Source organism: Ursus arctos, unplaced genomic scaffold, assembly GCF_023065955.2.
Source record: "Ursus arctos isolate Adak ecotype North America unplaced genomic scaffold, UrsArc2.0 scaffold_11, whole genome shotgun sequence".
In the NCBI taxonomy this organism is placed as follows: domain Eukaryota; kingdom Metazoa; phylum Chordata; class Mammalia; order Carnivora; family Ursidae; genus Ursus; species Ursus arctos.
The window spans coordinates 36321637-36343577 of record NW_026622775.1 but is presented as its reverse complement, the minus strand read 5'-3'; the positions used below and the strand labels follow the sequence as shown (position 1 = coordinate 36343577).

The 21941-nt window shown below is 40.0% G+C and overlaps 1 protein-coding gene across 1 annotated transcript in view; it reads right to left on the bottom strand.

Annotated features, from left to right (window-relative positions):
- EDNRA (endothelin receptor type A) overlaps positions 1 to 21650 on the bottom strand; it is a 56301-nt gene extending 34651 nt beyond the window's left edge. Inside the window, exons 1-2 of the mRNA XM_026499442.4 lie at positions 21189 to 21650; positions 16916 to 17410 (exon numbers count right to left, since the gene is read on the bottom strand). Of these exons, the coding sequence (XP_026355227.2) occupies positions 16916 to 17335 (420 nt within the window). The 5' untranslated portion in view covers positions 17336 to 17410; positions 21189 to 21650. The remainder of the gene's footprint in view (positions 1 to 16915; positions 17411 to 21188) is intronic.
- Positions 21651 to 21941: the final 291 nt, after the last annotated feature.

The following is a 21941-nucleotide window of genomic DNA, read 5'->3' as shown; positions in this document are numbered from 1 at the left end:
ATGGAGAGGAGTGGAACATCCTGAGGGGGAAGTTGGAAATCCTGACTTCCAGCTCCAGTCCTGTCAGAAATCCTTGGGCCTTGCTTCCCTCCTCTGCCAAATAATCTAGTTCAGGCCCAACATTTCTTATCTCTAAATTCTTTACCAGCTCATAAATTGTGTGATTTCTTTTTCACATCAGAACTCCAGTTTGTAACTGGCTTCTCTGAAGCTATTCAACTCCATTTATCCCTAATCTTACCTCAATCCTTCCCTTCATTTTGTATGATTAATTTTTTTCCAATTTCTCTTTTATTTTTCCCATCTGTGACTCTTTTAGTCCTCTTTGCCCTTTTTTCTATCCAAAAAGATTAAAGATGTCAAAACCTGTGGGAATCCCATAGATTGAAGTGTTGAGACTATTTATTTACCTTGACTGAATCAGCAGTATTTTATTACTCTCCAGGAAAAAGCTAAAATATACAGTAAATTTGTCCAGTGAGTTATAAGCATCATATTTTTTTTAAAGATTTTATTTATTTATCCGACAGAGACAGCGAGAGAGGGAACACAAGCAAGGGGAGTGTGAGAGGAGAAGCAGGCTTCCTGCTGAGCAGGGAGCCTGATGCGGGGCTTGATCCCAGGACCCTGGGATCATGACCTGAGCTGAAGGTAGATGCTTAACGGCTGAGCCACCCAGGCGCCCCATAAGCATCATATTTTAAATATAATGCTGACAACATATAAAATGCAGGAAAAAATAGTAGATAAGTAGCTATTTGAATCTTCCAGTCAAGGGTCTATTAGTGTAATTATGTAAAATTAAGGTGTTTAAAAAAGTTTTGAAAATGAATTTGATATAACTGTCTTATTTATGGTTATTCAGAGATGACATAACATTAAATTGTACACTCAAGACCAATAGGTTACTACTTAGTTTTGCTTCTAATCTTGCTATTTGATATGTACTGCATCTCTAGTGTAAGCACTTTGTTTATTTTTAGTGCTACCTAGAACAGAAAACATACAAATTTATTAGTCTACAGTAACACCAAGGTTCCTTTTCTAGATCCTCGATTATTTGGAGATACTTGTGCTTGTCTAAGGAATATTAACTGCCATGAAAATCAGCCATCAGCCATTTAATCAAATGTTATTAAGACAAGTTTGGTAAACAACATTTATCTTAGATTTTAAAAATAGTTTCAGACTTGGACAGGTGCTTAGAGATCATCTAGATCAGTGGTTCTTTTAAGTGTTGTATGTGACTCCTGAGGATCCCTGAGAACCTTTCATGGAGTCTGCAAGATCAAGATAACACTAGCAGATTACTGTCTTTTGCCCTGTTGGTACAAAAGCAATGGTGGGTAAAACCACTGATGCCTTAGCATGAACCAAGACAGTGGCACCAAACTGTTTTAATAGTCATTCTATTCTTCACCATCACACACAAGCAGAAAAAAAAAATCGTTGCTGCAAGAGTAATGGTGAGGGGTTCATCAGAGTCACAGAATACAAAAGCAAAATACAAATACCAGTTGCATTTCAATATAGCAGTAATGGAAAATCCAAAAATTCAAAAATGAAATTAAGAGACAACTTCCCTCAAAATAGTGTCAAATACTTAGGAATACATTTGACAAAAGAAGTGTATGATATGTACTGAGAGCTACAAAATACTGGAGAAATCAAAGATTTAAATACATGTTTATAGATTAGAAGACTTGATATTGTTAAGATGGCAGTTTTCTTCAAACTCACCTAAAGGGTCAATACAATTCCTATCTAAATTCAAGGAAATGAATAAGTTTATCTTAAAATTTATATATAAATGTAAAGAACCTAGGACAAGCAAAACAATTTTGAAAAAAGAAAGAACAAATTAGGACTTAAAATATCTGTTTAAAAATTTACTATAAACTACAGTAATCAGGACAGAATGGTATTGGTGTAACAATAGACACATAGGTCGTTGGAACAGAAAAGAAGGTCCAGAAATAAACTCTTACATTGATCATCAAATGAGTTTTGACAAAGGTGCCAAGGCAATACAATGATAAGAGGGCAGTCTTTTCAAAAATGGTGTTGGAACAACTGGATATGCCTATGCAAAAAAAAAAAAAAAAACAAAAAAACAACTTAGATGCTTACCCCATATTCTACACAAAAATTAATTGTGTTCATACATCTAAATGTAAGAGCTAAAACTATAAAACTGTTAGAGAAAACACTGGAGAATTTTTTTGTGAAATTGGTTTAGGCAAAGATTTCATAGATATGACACAGAAACATGATCCATATAAGAACAATTTGATAAACTGTATTTAGTCAATATTAAAAATTTGTCTTCCTCAAAAGACACCATTAAGAAGATGAAAAGAAAAACTACAGAGTGGAAAAAATACTTGCAAATCATATATCTGATGAAGGACTTCTGTCTAGAGTACATAAAAAACTCCCACAATTAAAAAATATAAAGACAAATAACAAAAAGTATAAGAAATTTAAATAGACATTTCACCAAAGTAGATATACAAATAGCTAAGAACATGAAAATGTAAAATACTCAAAATCATGAGTCTATTGGGAAATAGAAATTAAAACCACAATGAAATACCATTATACAACATTAGAATGGCTATAATGAAAAAGACTGATAATGGTAAGTGTTAGTGAACTTGTGGAAGAATTGGAACTGGCATACAATGTTGGTAGCACTGTAAACTGGTACTATCATTCTTTACATTAATATGATCCAGCAATATTATTCATATTCCTCCAATGTTACTCATTGGTTTGTATTTAGTTCTATGTAGTTTTAGGACATGTCAATATATGGAACAGGTCCTTCATCACAAGGATCCCTTATGATGTTCTTTTATAATCACACTCCCTTTGCCGCCCCTTCCCCATTCCTAACTCCTGGTAACCACTGATCTGTTCTCGGTCTCTATAATTCTGTCATTTCAAGAATGTCACATAAATGGAATCATATAATATATAATCGTTAGAGTTTAGCTTTTTTCACTCAGCATGGTTCCCTTGTAGTTCATCCAAATTGTTGTATATCTCAATAGCTTGTTCCTTTTTAATCTTGAGTAGTACTGCATGAAATGGATGTAAATGTAAATGTAATGGTCTTCTGGACCATTTCCACAAACTATAAAATGTTTATCGTTTCATGAGAGTTAGAAGTTACTGTAAACAAGTAAAGAATTTCAAAACCACACTAGAGGTGGACCCTGGTCTATCAGCTGAGAGATTGCTTTTATTATATCAACCTGAAAGCAGGACCGATTTGAATTAGTACCTCTTTAAGATTATAAACAGCTCAGTGTTCTGGTTCACACAATTGGAACTAAAGATGTTGACTTCTCACATTCTGAGAGTCTATGCTGCCTCTCTCCCTCCCTCCTTCCACCTCTTCTTCTTTTCCTAAATATATATGAACTGTCTTCTGTGTACCTGATGAATTACATAGTGTCTAAGAGTTGATCCCCAAGGATGAATCCATCACCCAACTCTGTCTTCTTTCCTCCAACCCCTGTAGCACCTTCTTTCCCCAACAACTGAGAAAGGACTGATACACACAGAGAATATCTGGTGCCACAAAATTACGTGTATGCGCACGCACACACACACACACACAGTGTATAAAAAAGGAACACAGAGTATTTCTGATCCTTTCCCTACTTTCCCCTTTGTGACATGGCCCTTTGGTCCATTATCAAAGAAAAATTCCTTGGGGGCGCCTGGGTGGCACAGCGGTTAAGCGTCTGCCTTCGGCTCAGGGCGTGATCCTGGCGTTATGGAATCGAGCCCCACATCAGGCTCCTCCGCTGTGAGCCTGCTTCTTCCTCTCCCACTCCCCCTGCTTGTGTTTCCTCTCTCGCTGGCTGTCTCTATCTCTGTCAAATAAATAAAATAAAATCTTTAAAAAAAAAAAGAAAAAAAAAAGAAAAATTCCTTGAATTTTATAGCACAAAGATTAAAAAAAAGTCACTTATTTTAAATTGTGACCATGTAATTTAATTGGCTTATCAAAGAAATATAAAGTATAGTGATTTTCTGATAAAATAATTTCAAATATGTAAAGGTTTTGTCTTTAAGATCTTTAGCGAGTACCTTTTTTTGGTGTGAAATTTCTCTTTAGTAGGTGGAAAAGTCTTCTTTACTTCTTTTTTTTCTTAACTGAAACATGAATGGCTGCCCAAAGATCTGGTCACCTGGTTTAGTGCTGCTCTTAATTGTTTGAAAGACAATATAATAAACATCTCTAAGTTCATGACAAAGAATTTAGAACTTCTTCAGTTTTGACCACAGATGCATGATTTGCCCAACAGGCTTCATGGATATCTGGTCACTAAGACCCTCAATGAGGCCAAAGTTCTGATGTGTGATAACTAAATGGGGAAGACAAAGAGACGATAACAGCCCTTAGCTGTTCTTCTAATTGATGTTAGTAGTCACCTCAGGAACATGCCTACTATGTGTTATTATGCCTAATGGGACTCCATGAGACGGGGGGGTCCTTCATTATTTTTTTCATATAAAAATAATTTCTTGAAAGATCAAGGGATTTATTCAAGATCAGTCACAAACCATTTAAAAAAAACATATTTTGATTTCTTGGGATGATGCCCATTTACTTTTTTGCGGCATTGAAGGCCTAAGCCACTCAAAATATCAAAGGTTAGGAAGATGCAGTAATATTTTTGAAGATCAGGTCTTGAGTTTGACCTGCTAGGGAACAAAATGAAGGAGAATGAGAGGCAAGGATGAAAAGCAGGGAGCAGGGTAGTTGGTGAGATGCCACAGGGGTTGAATAGGTTTGGTTTTGTTTTTTTTTTTAATGGCCAGATAGCAAGTATTTTAGCCTTTGCAGATCATATGGTATCTGTCAAAACTATTTATGTAAGTAATTGGGTATGGCTGCGTTCCAATAAAAATTCATTTACAAAAATAGGCATTGGGTGGGGTTTGGCCTGCTGGCTGTAGTTTGCCCACTTCTGGGTCAGAGACTCAGGAGAAAGCAGAAGTGGTGAGCACTCAGGGCTTGCAGATGACGTACTGGAATCTCCCTTTTAGTGTCTACTACCTTCCAGGTTCACTTCCCCTCCTTTATGGGAGCTGGAGGCAGCTTTAAGGTCACTCCATAAAACTAATGAAAATATTACTGTGAAGCTAACTATTTCCTTGGAACAAAAAGCAGGAAAAGGTTCAACACATCACCTGAGTTCAAATGCATTTTCACAAGATTACAAAACCCAGGGCTCTCACATTTCACTCACTTCTGAACACCTTTGGGGAGTATGTATTAACTGCATTGTAAGACCATCGTTAAGTTCCATTTGAAATCGAATTGGTGTTTTGGTGAATACAATTACTTTTTCGGGATGTTGCAATGCAAATTTTGTGGATGACGTTAAGAGGGATTTTATTCTGTCTTCGTAAATTACAATTTGCTAAATTTCTATAGCAACCCTCCCTTAACCAAAGAAGTAACCAGATTACAACTAAACCTCCAAGTTGTACCTAGCAACTGGCACACCCAAGATATGTCATGTAACAAAATTAACCTCAGAGAGATTGTGTGGAAAATTTCATCAACTCAACTTAAACTCTCGTAACATTTACTGTTTGCAATCATGGTTTTTAAATGTGTTTCATGGTATGTTTTCACGTTTTAAAATAAATAACCATTTATTATAGCCGTAATGGAAAATGCTGATGCCTAATTTTATTTCTGTTACTCTTGAAATTAATTTGACTAGTTTTGTTTTAGCTGCATATATTACTTTGGGAGAAGGAGAAATGACAGTGTTTCTGTTTTTTAAAGAAAATGTTAATAGGTGTTTCACATTCAAAATGTTTTTCATGTGTATGTGTTTGGTGGTCTCAAAAACTTCAACAAAACACCAAAGTATAAAATTACAGTGGCATTTGCACTAACTTGATTGTATGCATTTATATTCTCAAACAGAATGTGTGCCACTCAAAGTCATGGCTATCCTAGATTTGTGTTTTCTATAGACATTTAGCAAATGTGTGAGTTGATTTGGGGATTATCCATTATGGAAGCAGTTAACAGATTTGCTTGAAGGCAAAAAAATATTACAATGAACAAAATTCACACATATACCACACAGGTCTTTAGAGCATCTAGAATTAGAAAAAAAAAAATCTCCGTTTAGGAAATCCTGCCTAATTTCTAATACCATAACATGCCCTGGTAAGTTCTCAAAATTACTGATCAAAATTTATATTAAAGATTTATAATCAAGATATATATTTAATATATAGGTATATGTTGATATGTAAGTATTACCTATATATTTTGATATATACGTATGTAGGTCATGTGTGTGTGTGTATATTTCAGCATATGTATGCATACAAAGATGCATATGAGAACGTACATAGATGCACATTCTTATTAGCTCAAAATCAGAAACTATTTAAATGCCTACATATAATAGAGTGGATAAATGTGACATATTCAGACAAGGAAGTACTATGCAGTAATGAAAATGAATCAGCTACGACACAACAATGTGGGTTACTCTCACCAACATAATGTTGAGCAAAAGAAGCCATACAGAGAAGAATATATATCATATGGTTCCATTTATATAAAATACAAAAACAGGCAAATTCATGCCATTAGAAGTTGGGAAAGTGGTTGCCTTGGGAATTAGGGTGGTTAGTGACTGAGGGACTTCTGGGGGCAGGTAATGTTGTTTCTTGATCCTGGTTACACAGATATGTTCATTTTGTAAAAATTCATGGAGTGGACACATACATTTTTCTGGATGTATATTATATTTCAATAAAAATTTTAAAAAGTTTACACAGTATTATGGCTCTTAAATTATGTAACATTTCCCTAATTTTCCTAGGTTTTAGCTTCTATAAGAAAATCAGATTTGGGGAAACAGTGGAAATAGGCCAAGAAACAGTGTTTATGACATAAATGACATTATTTTAAAGGAGAAATTTTGGAGTGTCTTAGACATTTTTATTTTATGGAACTAAGTTAAAGGTTCACAGCAGAGATTTGTTTTTTCTTTCTTGGTACAGACATTCTGCAGAATTGCTTCACCAGACAGAAAACTCATGTGGGATGGGGCGTAGTATAGTGCTCAGGACTTGGCAGAGCTGTGAGCCCACTACCTTTCACGCTTTGACAGTCAACGACTGTGGACACGTTTAACATGTTCAGTAAGTATTTGCTTTACTTGTTGCTTTTATAATTAGGGCTATTAAAGTTCCTTACTTAGGTATTTATGTATGTATGTATTTTTGAGAGAGAGAGAGAGAAAGAGAGAGTGCAGCGGGGAGGGGCAGAGGCAGAGGGAGAGAGAGAATCTTAAGCAGGTTCCACGTCCAGTGTGGAGCCTAATGTAGGACTCTATCTAACGACCCCGAGATCATGACCTGAGCTAAAATGAAGAGTTGGATGCTTAACTGACTGAGCCACCCAGGCACCCCTAAATAGTTTTAGAGTCCATGGAATCACTTCACAAAACACGTGGTTCTTATGTCAATTTTTTAAATTGAGGATTTCTGACTTCCTTTTAAACATCAGTTGAGACCTATTCCCAAACATCATCCATTGTGTTTCACATTCCCCTTTTAATTCTTGTGCATCTGCAAAACCTAGGAAGGAAAGTCTAGGAATGCAGCATTGAGTTTCATCAGTAAAATCTGATGTTTCCAGCCCAAATAAAACTATGGGCTAGCCACAGACACTCATTTTCTGTCTCACGTTCACAGAAAAATTGCCCAGCCTTCCCATCAAGAACTGGGTGAGACACCTATTTGGCAAAATGTGTCCCTCTGAGCAGATAAGCAGATGCATGTTTCTAGACCAGCAGCTCATCAATGACTCAAACTTTCTTTTCAGTTTATTATTTTGCTTGCTGCCTCCTTTCTGTCAGTTGACCTCCCCAACATGACAGTGAGTATGGAATACAAAAATCTGTTTAGCAGACGTGCCAGTGCAATCAGCAAGATTTACAACATAGCTGCTATTCTGGAGAGCCTCTCTGTATCACACACATTTTCCTTTATGATGTGTTATTTCTGTCTTAAATAAGCAACTAAAGAAGCTGTTGGGTTCAATGGAGGAGAGAAAAGGGTCTGACTTCATTTTTGAAGACAGTCTTTGAAATTATATTTCTGTACAAAGGATGGCATGTGGAGGACTATGAAGTTTGCCTTATGAGGTATGTGGGAGAGAAGCAGTGTGGCTGCTCAGAGACAGCATGGTCTCTGAGATGACACTGGATCCAAATCCAGCTCTGCCACTTGCTGGCTGTGTAACCCTGAGAAAATTCCTTAAGCGCCGCATCTCAGTTTCTACATTTTCGGGCCACAGTAGTGCATCGTAGCTTGTTGTGAGGATCAAATGAGTGAGCCTGGCACAAAGCAAACACAGGTTGAGCCACAGGTAACAGTATTCTCTTGTTGTACATTGGTATACGTAACGTATTTTAAGATTGTATATTTTACCTTCATTGATTCAGGAAGTGCTCCTCAACCCACTAGCGAGAATGTTCTTGTTAAGATATAAACCAAATCATGTCACTCATCTGCTCTTAGGCTTCTAAAAGCTTTCCATCTTGGGGTGGCTGGGTGGCTCAGTTGGTTAAGCGTCTGCCTTCAGCTCAGGTCATGATCCCAGGGTACTGGGATCGAGCCCCACATTGGGCTCTTGCTCGGTGGGGAGTCTGCTTCCCCCTGCCCTGCTGTCCCTCCCCCTGCTCATACTCTCTCTCTCTGTCTCTCTCAAATGAATAAATAAAATCTTTAAAAAAAAAAATAAAAGCTTTCCGGGGCGCCTGGGTGGCACAGCAGTTAAGCGTCTGCCTTCGGCTCAGGGCGTGATCCCGGCGTTATGGGATCGAGCCCCACATCAGGCTCTTCTGCTATGAGCCTGCTTCTTCCTTTCCCACTCCCCCTGCTTATGTTCCCTCTGTTGCTGGCTGTCTCTATCTCTGTCGAATAAATAAATAAAATATTTTAAAAATAAATAAATAAATAAAAGCTTTCCATCTCACTCAGAGGAAAAGTCTAAGGGCTTTATAAAGATGTACAGGTGGGGTGACTATGTTTCCTGGTATTTTTAGGACAATCTGGGTTTATGCCTATTGTCCAGATGTAATTGTTATTTTTTTTTTTTAAAGATTTTATTTATTTATTCAACAGAGATAGAGACAGCCAGCGAGAGAGGGAACACAAGCAGGGGGAGTGGGAGAGGAAGAAGCAGGCTCATAGCGGAGGAGCCTGATGTGGGGCTCGATCCCATAACGCTGGGATCACGCCCTGAGCCAAAGGCAGACGCTTAACCGCTGTGCCACCCAGGCGCCCCTCCAGATGTAATTATTGACGGTGTCTCCTTTCACTCTCAAACTATCCTGGTTTGGATGCTAAAATATATGGTTACCCTATTATTAGGCAGGCCCTATGTTATCTGCTTCCCCCCATCACATACTTTACCTGCCTATCCCTGTGACCTCATGTTACTACTCTCTCCCTTCCACTCACTACTATGGCCTCCTTGCTGGTCCTTTAACCCTCCAGGCACATTCCTGCCTCCAGGCCTTTGCACTCGCCCTTTCCTCTGGCGGGAATGCTCTTACCGTAGACAGTGGCATGGTTTGCTCCTTTTATGTTTTAAGTTTTTATTCAACTGTCACCTTGTATTGAGGCATTCTTTGGCCACCCACTCTAAAATTAATATCTTCTTCCCCTTCTTTCTATTCCTCTTTCCCATTTTACTTTTCTCCTTAGCAGTTATCTCATATGCTATATATTTACGTATTTCACTTGCTTGTTGGTCTTGTTCTTCGGCTAGGATGTAAGCTCCATGAGGGCAAGGATGAGTGTTTTTCTTCATTGCTATTTCCCCAATGACTGGTATATAGTAGGAGCTCAATAAATATCTATTGAATGAATAAAGGAAGAACATTTAGAGAAGAAAGATCTGATATCATTGAGTAACCAAAGGGTCAATCCATTGCCATCCCCATTATCTTCTAGTATAAAATTTGATCTAAAATGATAGGGATCCTATGTTTAGGATTAGCATTATGAGAAGCACGATTTGACTGGATTCCATTACTGATGCTCTTTTCTAAGTAAGTTGTTTTAAAAGTTGAGATGGCAAACTGTCTATGAAACTCATAGAGATGCTTATACTCTAAAAGTAACTTCTATGTGCCCATCTAAAAATAGTATTAAATCTTCCTGAGGGCACACTTAATCTTTGCGTCCTGAGTCCAGAAACACTGGACTTCAAATGTTCCAAAATTTAAGTAAACATTTCAGAGCACATGGTTTTGTAAAATTTTTGATGTTCAAGTTTAAAAATAAGGCTACCAAAAGTTAATACTGAATGATACTTACATTTAGTCCTCTTATTGAATTCAATTGCAACCATTAACTTTGTAATGTAGGAAAGTTATTCCAAGAAAAACTAGACCTAGTTAAAAATAAAATTGTAGCTATAGAAAGCAGTTATTCTAACTCCCAGGAGAGTATGGCAGCTCCAGAAAGCAGTTGTAGAATTTCTGGCAGTATATCAAATTTATTTTGACAGAATTTCTTAGAACAGTCCTTATTTAATCACTCTAGTCTTAGAATCAACTTCAGAGACAGTAAAGTTGATTCCCCATCCTCTTTCATTTTAGTGCGCATACTCTACCGACTGCATAAACTTGTGTGATAATAAAGAAATAACACTCATATCCTAGCAACTCATGAGATGAAGACACCATAGAAATATTTTGGGATGAAACAGCCTGAACATCTGCTTTTATTGATCTGAGTATTTGAAGGAGCGCAACATTTACATACACACTCTCACACACACTCACACACGCACAGCGTATCTTGTGAAAATTGTTTTCTCAAAAGTCAAGTTTATGCATCTCTATTTTAGACCACAGCAGCCTCTTCTAGGAGCTGAAGTGTTTGATGGAGGAATATCATCAGCCATGATGCCTTTTACATCTCAACACCTTCCTAATAAGAACAGGACTGAAACCATCTCTCCCTCCTCAGCCATGGGAACAATCTCGCGGTTATGGACGGGTTCCATCCCCCATCCCCCATCCCCCTGAAGTAGGAATAACTGTGCTGTGAGCCAAATGCTGAGGGTTAGCGGAGTAACCCCACATGAGAATAATTACTTAACATGACCATGAGAGAAAGCAATGAGGTTCCCAGACACAGGAAACGAAAAGTCAGAATGGGAGGTAGAGTTGGAGAGGGCTCTGAAGCCTTTCCAGACAGCAACTTCCTTGTAACAAACAGCAAATTGGGTAATAAATTTATCACTCTGTCATTTTAAGTGTACAGATATTCTGAAATCAGCTAGTTAGCATAATGAACTTTTGCAATGCGCATGTGTCTTAGCAATGCCAGAAACTCGACCTATTTCCTGTTCTCTGAAGAGCAAATACAATCTTGAATAACATGAATGTTCTTTTGATATTCCAAATCACTTGTAGGTTTAATATTTCAATCCCAATCCCAATACCAAGTGTGCTCAAAGAGTGCATATTGCACAGAAACCTTGAAAAAACTCTTCAATTGACTGTACATACCAGAGAGAGGAAGGTAAACGACACAATGCCCAGACAAAGGCAAAGGGGGAAAATGATCCTGTTATGTCCTGCTCTGCTTTGCATACATATCTCACGGACTTATGGACCCTGAGACATTCCTGGTTTGCAGGAAAAGAGGAGAAATTCAAAAAGTCAAAAGCACTTCAGCTCTTAGATCTGGAATTGTGTGGGAGGAAAAACATCCTTAGAGAAGCAAATACAGTACATTTTCTTATTTTACTCATCCATCAAATATTTTTTAAGTTGTGTACCATGCTGGATGCAGGAGATACACTGATAAATGAGCAGGATGGCAGCTTGCCTCAAGGAACCTGCAGTCTGGTGGGGCAGAGAGGCAGATGAACTGGCAAATACAATCATCGAGTATATGTTAAATGCTATTTTAGAGTTAATAGAGGGCATCACAGGAGCCCATGAGAAAGCAATAACCCAATTTGGGACATAAATACTTGCCAGACAAAGAGATAAATGTTTAAGCTGAGATCTGAAGAATCAGGTAGAATAAACTGGAGGAGGCATGAGGGAAAACTATGGCAGGTAGAAAGAGCATTGGGTATTCTCAGACAGGCCAGGTTAGCTGCAGTCAATGGAGGTAGAGGAAAGTAGCGTGCAGAGGAGTCACCAGGAGGGAAGGCAGGGTCAGAACTACCCCACAGGAAACATTTAGCTGGGACGCAATGCACCAACCTGGGGCAGAGATCTTGGTCAAGGGACGCACTTTTTTTTTCGCGAAATTCGGGGAATACTAATTTTTTGATTATAGCACTATTACTGGAGTACATGAGAAAGATCTGTTTCTATTTGCTTGATGAAGAGTGAAAGGGAAACACCACCATTATCACATATGCAATAATGTGGTGGGTAATTTGATCAACTTGGGGAAATAGGATGTGCAGACACAGGTAATAACTTGTGTCTTGTACATAAATGGAGAGGCCCTCCGACAAGCTGGGTGATCATCACCACCATCACCATCAATATTTTACCTTGAAGATCTCCAAGAAAGTGGATGAGAAGTGAATTTTAACAGTAAAGACCCTCATCAACTCAAATCATACTGATAAGCACTTACTGAACAACTATTATGTTTGAGACCCACAATCTATAAGTTGTGGCAATTTAACTTTGAGGCAGAAGTTGCCCTGGTGATTTGATGTGTCAGGAAACAACTTGTGTATGGCTGTCCCAACAACGGGATGGATTCCAGTTGCACAAGATGTCAAAGGCTGTGTGAATACAGAGATAACTGGCTCCAAGCGAACGTCTTTGGTTTCCACATTGCTCAGATCCTCTGCCAGAGCAACATATTGAGTCTCAGTTTTCCATTGCAAAATATTCCTGATAATTTCAAACAGAAATTGTATTTGTTTATTTTTCATTGTTGTCCTCAATTAGAGGTGAATGTTCAGAGTGGACCAAATTAGTAACCGACAATCGGTTATGGGATTCTGTCACTGGGTGGGTAGCCTGTTCTCACAAATCCGCTTTTACCCCCCATGCTGAATGGAGACATTATTCGCCTCCAGTATGATCCACGACAGCACTGGTTTCAACTCCCAGCGACACATGTTAGCGAATTCTACGCTACGCCATTGGACTCAACTTCTTTCCTCTTCCCTTGGCCACCATTCTAATCCCCTCCAATCTACTTCTGTCATGCACTATTTCCCACATTCCTGTTTCTACCGAATAGGCTGAGGTACGGTGGTTTACGGGCATGTCTGTGGGCACGTATGGGTGAGCTGTTATCCTGCAGGAACGTGATGCCCAACTTTGGCTTATGCATGCACAAATCATTTGTAGGGTTTCTCCTCTATTCAAAATTATAACCCACCTCCCTATAGACAATACTCCAGGGCATTAACATCATCTCATGGAATCATTAAGGAGTACAATTATTAGATTCTGTACTTCCAACCGATATTGGCATTTAGTAGTTGGGAGGTTATTTGTGACCCTAAACCTGGATAAAATGTTTCACTTGTTTTGCCATTGTAATGAATGTAAACAATTTATATAACAGATTAATTTACTGGCTAAATTTGTGCATTTCTTGAAAATTCACTTATCAGATAATGTAATTTCTTGACAATTCAAATCCATCATCAGTTTAGGTGACAAGTGTGGATATTTGAAAGGGTCTGTAACTCCTTTCCCTTCCTCTTTCCTGCTTTTGTCAGTCTTCTCTTGTAATTATTGATATTCTGCTTTTTGCATAATTAAAAATTAGAGTAATCCTTTGATAAACTTAGTAATAACTTTTCTTTGACATTGCCATTTGCAAGGCCCTTGTATGCTCAAAAACCAAGAAGGAAACTGGCCTTTATATGCTTCCTTTGCGTCCTTCTGCTTTATATTTTATTGTCTCAGACTGTCTGATTTTATCGCCCCGTAGCATGTCTGTGTGTGTGAGTACAAGCCAGGGCCGTTGGAGTCTCTCTCCACTTTTTGGCTTATTTCTTCTCCCTGCAACATATATAACTCCAGACTCATTTTTTCAATTTAGGGTCTGTAAATGCTTCAACAGCAATCATACAGTGACTAGATCTAGCCTCTCTGAGAAAGTCATTTACTTAGGGGTGGTGATGGCATTTTGACCAGAGCTGTGTAAATGCATGCAGGGAGCTGGTAAGAAGCAGGTGAAATATGGTCAAAGGAGGGAGGATCTTGACTACTAAACATGGGAGCCCCTGGGTGTTTTTTTATTAAAGCAACGCTCAGTAGGTAGAAGTGAAGATCAGTAGAGACTGGAGGAAAGAACCTCTGAAGATAGAGATCACTAGGAAACTTCTGGAAATCAGGTGTAGAATGACCTGCTCCCTCTTCCATGCTCACAGACCATCAAGAGCCACTCAGTACTAAACAAAATGGTAAAGTGAGATGGACAGCTGCTACTTGGCCCTGCAACTCAGGGCAGCTTGCCAAGGTCAGAGGAGTCCACAGGTCAGATATGTGAGACACCAAAGCACTGGACTCCTACAGCAGGAGGCAGCTGCAGACAAAAGGCAAGAGGGCCCAGAGCTCACATTGCTTGGAAGGATTTCTCTTGACTCTCCTGGGCAGAAATCGGGGAAACTGCACATCTTATGGTCTCCTAGCCTAGAGAAGAGGGCTGACAGAATAGAGCAGAAATAACCTCTAAATATTGTGAGGCTTCTTAGCTTACTCAAATGTTTTCTTCTTTTCCTCTGGAAGGAGATTAAAATAACTCAAGTGTATATATATTTTTTTTACCCAAAAGGTTTACTTTCTAAAATGAATGTTGGTTAAATGACTCATTACATGAGTTTTAGAAAAAACAGAAGTTACACAAACGTACTCCTGTGATATAAAAACATGTCAAACTGTCCACATTATTTAGAACTACAATAAGGTATATAAAGTCTTGGATTCCCAAGAGGGAAGAATCAGATGGTAAATGAGGACATGTAAATTATTATCCATTGTTAAATGAATGTAAAACAAAGTTTTATTTGAATTTTCACCAATTGGAGATATCCCAGATGATCTGACTTCAAATGCTGCTATGGAATAGAAATGATGTTTAGTCTGGTGATTGGCAGGTAGCACCTCAAAGAGATAAGCAAGTCTCCTTCCCAGCAGTTGCAGATACGGATTTTCCAAAAAGCTTCTTTGCAAATGGTCAAATGGGAATAATTAACTCAGAAATAATTATTCTCCTGAGCCCTGATGGATTGGTTAACTAGAGTGTAAGTATGAATAATCAATGTTTAATACTCTATAATGTGACTACTGGAGTAAAATTTTGAATAAGAGTCATATAAACATTTTAAACCTATTATTAAAGAAAGATGTCATGGGAAAGTCAAGTGTTTACACATAATATTTCATAAAGAGAAAATTAATAACCTTTTAAAAAATTAAAGTTCCACAGCATGTGCTAAACATTTTAAGTTAACTGCACATTTTAAGTTTTGCATTGTAGTTCTAAAATCCCATTTTAAGTTCAAATAGAAAACATATGTTTTCATGCTATTCTGTGAAAAGAGATGGTGTATTTTTTAAAATCATTTGTTGTCTAATTTCCCCAATTTTGCGAACAGTATATTGGAGTAATTCTGAAATGGTTCTTATTTGTAACATTCAAGATGGTAATCACTGTTTTCAGCTTTATTGTTAGCACTTCATTGTACCGCGGCTTTTCCTGGTAGGCGAGGATAATTTTGCCACCATTTAAGTGTATCTATTGGAAGCCGAGAGATTTACTTAAACTTTATCATGTCTACAAACAAAAACTTGTCATTTAAAGTCATATTGCAGAATATTACTGCTCAGAATAGCTTTGTTTTTATGGATAATTTCATAGGAGAAAAAAATAAAGGCTGAGGGAAGCACTTCTCCTGGGCTTAGAATAAAGACATTCCATAACATCCGGCACAGACCACGTGATTTCACTTGAATTTTAGGTCATTTGGATTCTTGCAGCCATTTCCCCTCACAACCACTAGACCAAGTATGAAATATCTAATTCTTTTTGGCTTTAGTTTGTTTCGATACTAACCCGTCCCTGAAGTGAGGTGATAGAGTGACAGTGGGTTAGTTAGTTATCTTCCTCTGGGTTGAGGCACCAACTTTGTCTTATTTGTCTTGGGATCCTTATTCCTCGCTCAGGGGTGGGCACACAGTGGGTCCTCCATAAATGAAACTCCATAGACCAAAGAAATGAAGGAGGCGACAGTAAACTGGTGCCTATTTTAACCAGCTTTAGTGACACTGTTCGACAAGTTTAGCATTGGCCCGGGATCCTGTGGACCCCACTGTCTCTACGTCACCCAGATCAGTGAGGGAAGCCATGTCCCTCCATCATCAATCCAGACAGTCAAAATAAAATAGGTACTTTTCATTTCAAGACGTACTGTGGGTACATGGCTGCTGAAAGGCAGCACCTTGAAAAGGCAACGGAAACCGAGGAGATGCTAATTTTAAGTACTCTTTGGGCTCAACAGATCTCACCCTGCAAACTGAATCTCAGAAAAATCCAGTTGCTTCCCAACATGGCCCATCCACTCAGCAAGCTCAGGGCTGGCATGAGAATCTGCTTCGTTAAAGACCATGACTTTGAATAGTCATCCCAGAAATACAATTTTGTTAACAATGAAGTTAGCAAGTAAGTGTAACATTTAACAAATAATAAAATTTTTAAATGCCACCGAGTTTGAAGGCTGCAGAAATCACTTTTAGTAAAAACACGGACTAAAATTCCAAAGGTCGGCAGCAACTCTCTTACTCTGGAATCAGAGCACATGTTCAAACCTGCAAATACATTTGTGGTTACTTCCTACCTTAAACACATTGATGGGGAGATCAATGACCACATAGATAAGGTCTCCAAGGGCAAGGCTGGCTATCAGCGCGTTGGGGCCATTCCTCATACACTTGTTCTGGTAAATGATCCTGAGCAGAGTTGCATTCCCCACCATTCCCACGATGAAAATAGTACAAGATATCACAGTGTTAATGTATTTGAAAGCTGAAGTAATCTTAGTCTGCTGTGGGCAATAGTTGTGCATTGAGCCATTGCTAGGTAGGGCCAAATTAGTGGGCTGATGAGTGGTAACTGGGAAGTTGAGTTCTGTCCCATGAAAAATGGTGAAGTCATCCACCGGAGTGCTCAGGTTTGTGCTGTAGCTCTCAGGATGATCACTGATTACAAATCCCACCAGCGCTACCCAAAAGGCCACCTTGAGGCAAAAGGTTTCCATCGTGATGCAAATTTGAGGAAATGTCTCTTATCGCGTTGCCTTTAGACCCTTGCTTTTTTTTTTTTTTTTCCTCACCTGGAAAAGAAAGGAGGAAAAATAAATTTGGTTACAAAATTCAGCTGCCAATGAAATTGTAGTCAATGATTATTTACTACTTCAAGTAAAAAGTAGTATATATTTGGTAATTAGATAAGATAATCTGTGTCAGGTTATCCCATGGCAGGAAAAAAAAAGGAGACCAAAGCTCCATTATGGCAAATTCTCTATCTCTGTGTCTGTCTCTCTCTATGCCTCTCTGCCTCCTCTTTCCCTCTCTCATCTCCGTCCATAGCGATCCTTATATCTGAATTATAGTATGGATGAGGATATGCCGGTTTTTCCTTTAGTAGATAAAAAGTTACTTTTTTCTATTATACCTAGGCTGATAAGAACCTAAATTACAAAAATCTTCAAGAGTTGAGATACAAAATTTTATTTGTTAGTGGAAGAGAAAAGGCATTATTTGCCAAGTAGGAGTTACATGCTATTAATTCTAAAAATCACCCAATTCTGTAATTCAATATTCCAAAATGTGTTGTTTTGCACATGGTAAATAATGAATGTGGGAATAAAATGTAGCACAGGTAGCTATTTAAAGTGTTATAAAACGCTCTTTTAAAATCAGAACTCTGGTGAACACCATCGATACATTTAACAATCTTCTTTTCAATTAAAAATTATATAATGGATAAAGACAAAATATTTATTTTATTGAAAATCTTGATGATTAATGGGTACAATCCACCTCTCTGACAGGAACTCTGGTTCTTTTCCATTCCTCAGAAATTATTATCACAATATTGGCCAATGAGTGAAACTGGGAGTAATGGCTTTCTCAGGCCAGGCACAGTATTTGGCTTTTCAAGGGACATCTATCCCAAACTCTTTAAACATCCTATACAGCTACATTTCTAACGCCCACGGCACTGAGCGCTTCACATGCATGGTACCATCTAATGCGGACCCTGCTCCTGCGAAGCCAATACATAGTTCCATCACAAACCCAGGGAACCAGGGGCTCGGTAAGGGCAAGTAGCCTGCCAAGTCCACAGGTGGTAGTGGAAGCGTTGATGGTAAGGCAGGTTAGTCTGACTCCGAGCCTGAGCTCTTAACCACTAGACCACACTATCTCTCATTCTTTTGCCTTCTTAGCGCTAAAATGTTTCAATGGAGTCTCCAGAGTTTTGATGAAGCAATAGACTCGGGAGGGGGATGACATGTTTTCAAAAGATCTTTTGTCGTTTCTGCTTAAGTGACTTGCAGGGAACAAGTGGTCCTTCTTGCTCAGAAAGTCTAGGTTTCTACTTTAATCCTTAAAGGAAGGATGTTGGGGAAAATGAGGGGGTTGGTGGTAACACAGTAATCAAAGGTAAATAAAAAAATGGCTCATCCCATTTAAATTTTTTGTAAATTTTCTTCTCTGTAAGTTTTTAATGATTCTTTAAATGAAGATCCATTAGCTCATTAATGCAGAGGCATGTGTCTATGATTTATATGCCCAGGTCATAATTTAATTTTTTAAAAATTGTGTCCTTCTGCTTGGTCTGTTTACAGTTGGTATTAACCACTTTTAGGAATTTTGATAGTTATCTTGGGAAATCAATAGAGCTTAGGTTTAGACAATATATAGATGAAATAAGATTTATTCAGGTTGTACAGAAGGTCTTAAGTAAGTACAAGGTGCAAATACCATATACTTTTGCCTTCCCCTTAGATTTTTTTCCTCCAGGAACCTGAAACACTAATGACCTCATATGTATATTAATAATTTATGCATCTGACTTGAGCTTCACAACTCTAGGTAGGCAGGGGCAATATTCCCATTTTAATTGCGGAAGTGAGTCTTGAAGAAGTTAAGGCTGCATGGCCAAGAAGAGGCAGGACAGGTATGATGCCTCACTTTGCTTTGCTTAATTATAAGTAGTTTGCCATTGTTTCCTGCTTTTTACGGTTTGGAGTGAATATTTGACCAAATGTTGACAGACCTACAAAATGCCACTACTTGCATTCCACAGTGGAGACCAGGCCTCTAAGAACAAAGCAGATTGTCATTCTCCTCTTTAGATCATAGATATGGAAGAAAGAAATCCTGCAATACCTTGTGCTATTTGATGGCTAAAGCCTCCCACTTTCCCAATTGGAATGGACCCTTCAGTATTGTTTCCTTAAAAATAAGAGAGAGAAGGCCTTTCCTGGAAATGGAGTGCCTCTTTGCCCAGTAGAGTCCAGTAGGAGGATATTTAGTAAACTGACCTATCAGGGGTGATTATGACACTCAGGAAAGGTACCACTACTGAGTCTGAACATTAGCATGCTGCTTTGCTTGGTCAGCTGATAATGCGGGAGGTAAGGAGGCTAAGGCTGTGGGTTCTTAACAAGGTGTGAGCTAGCTACCACCAAAACCACTTTCCTCCTCCAACAATGATACCACCACATCATTTCTGATGACGTCTCCATCAGCTCTCTGCATGTATTAAGCTGCAGAGCTAACGGATATTTGGCAAAGGTATGTGCGCATCATATCATCATTGGGTGAAAAATATAAAACCAAACAAAAAAAGCCTCTCAAATGCATGTTCCTCCAAGGATGAATCTGTAGCCCTTTTCCATGGATCTAAGTCATGCTGTGCTTGGAACTCTCAGTCATAATCAGACCTAGCTCTCTAGTGAAGCATCTCAGGTTCAGCCCAAAGTTTATAGATACGACATTCTTCATATTTGGGGGCTAAGAATTTGGTGGAGTTCAAAAGCTATTACTAAGGAAGAAGACAATCATTAGCCTTACACTATAAGCATTTAACGTCTTGGATTCTCAGGATTAAAGTTCACCTATATAATTAGTAATTTGGAAATTCCAATCTTACTGAAATGGCATAAAGTTAAAGCAGGTAATTTACTGAAATGACTGCCAAGGTGTTTCTCACTTAGTTAACACTAAACACAGAAGTGGGTACGAGGTGCGTGTGTGTGTGTGTGTGGGGGTGGAAGCCATGAACAGCTGCAGGAGGAGAGGGGAGAGAAACAAAAAAAAACCTAAACAAATAAACTAGAAACTTTTACTAGTTTTCCGTGGGTTTTGCTGTCTGGGTAATAAATTAGCAACTGCTCTTACTGACGACGCCTGATTTTAATATGCGTCCCACCCCACCCCCTCCGCCGCCAACTCTATCCGGGAACTCCATTAGGATGGTGTAAACAGAGGCTGATTATCTAGAAACAGCCCTTGTTTTCCGCACGTGAAACGCAACAAGTGTCCTTTAAAGGACAGCACAGAACAAAACGCCCAGACCTCTGCAGGCAGGTTTCCAAACTAGCTGCACTGGGGGTTTTCCAAAACCCATCAGTCCCTCACACCGAGTGCCCTTGGCTACCCTTGGCATACCCCGGGTGTGCGGGGAGGAGAAGCAGGCGAGTCAAAGGGCTGCGAGGCAAACTTCACAAGTAGGCTTTGGAGCCGCCGACAAGGGCGTGATGTTCCACAAAGTTCTCGCATGCTTGGGGGAAAAGGGAGACAGACCCAGGGAGAACCGTTGGTTTTCCTCTGACTAAAAAGCCGAATCCCGCCTGGGGAGGCTGGGGGCTTTCGCTCAGGCCCCCAACCCTCAAACGTTTCCGGAGCGCGCGGTTCCTGGGAAGGCGCCCGCCCCGCCACGCGCCCTTGGGCAGGTGGGTGGCAGCCCCTGGGCGGAGGGTCGCCAAGCTGCAGGGCGCCGGGCGACCAGGCGCCCGGCTCGCCTCTCCTCCCAGCGGAGGGGCCCGGGCGGCACCCCCCGCACCCCCTCCCGGCTCCCTGAGAGGAAAGAGTTGCACCGACCGTGGAGCTTGGCGGGCTCAGACAGCTGCCCGGTCCGCGCGCCGCACCCGGGCGGGAGGAAGCGGAGCCGGCGACGGTGGGTGGTGGACGTCCCCGGCTCCCGCGCCGCGGCGGCCCCGCAGGCGCAGCTCCCTCCGCTGCAGGAAGCTTCCCCCGCACGGCTTCTCCCGGGAGGTCTTCCCGAGCCTCCAGCCTCTGGCCGCCGGGTGGGACGGAGTCTCTCCACCTCCTGCCCGCCGTCGCCAGACCAAAGGGATGACTGTACGCGCGCGCGCGAAGGCTCGCAAGAAAAAGAAAACTCCAGGGGAACACGCCTCCCGTCTGTCCTCCCCTGCTCCTCGAAGCACTCCCAGACCTTCCACTCCACTCTGGGACAGCAAGAGCGTCCCAACCTTCCAACCCTCCCAAGGCAGCCGCTATAAAGCGCAGAGCTGCCGCCCGCTCCCAAGCCCTGAAGCGCAAGAGTCGTTTAACTCTTTCCTTCCCGAAATGAAGGGGGTTTGGCAATCGAAGGAGGAGCGTTTCACAGATAAGACTCAGGACTGAGGAAGGCCTTGCTGAAAAACCCATTCCCTTCACAGTAAGTGTAGGCAGATTCTATCCGTGAGGGAAGGGACAACAGCTAGAGCCAGGGTCCAGAGGGGAGGGGGTCTCCTCTGCATTCCCTGCCTCTTGGCTTGGCTTGTATGCCCCCTTTTAAGCTTATTGCAAGTGAAAGAGCCATCTTAGACAGCAGTTGACTGGATCCAAGTT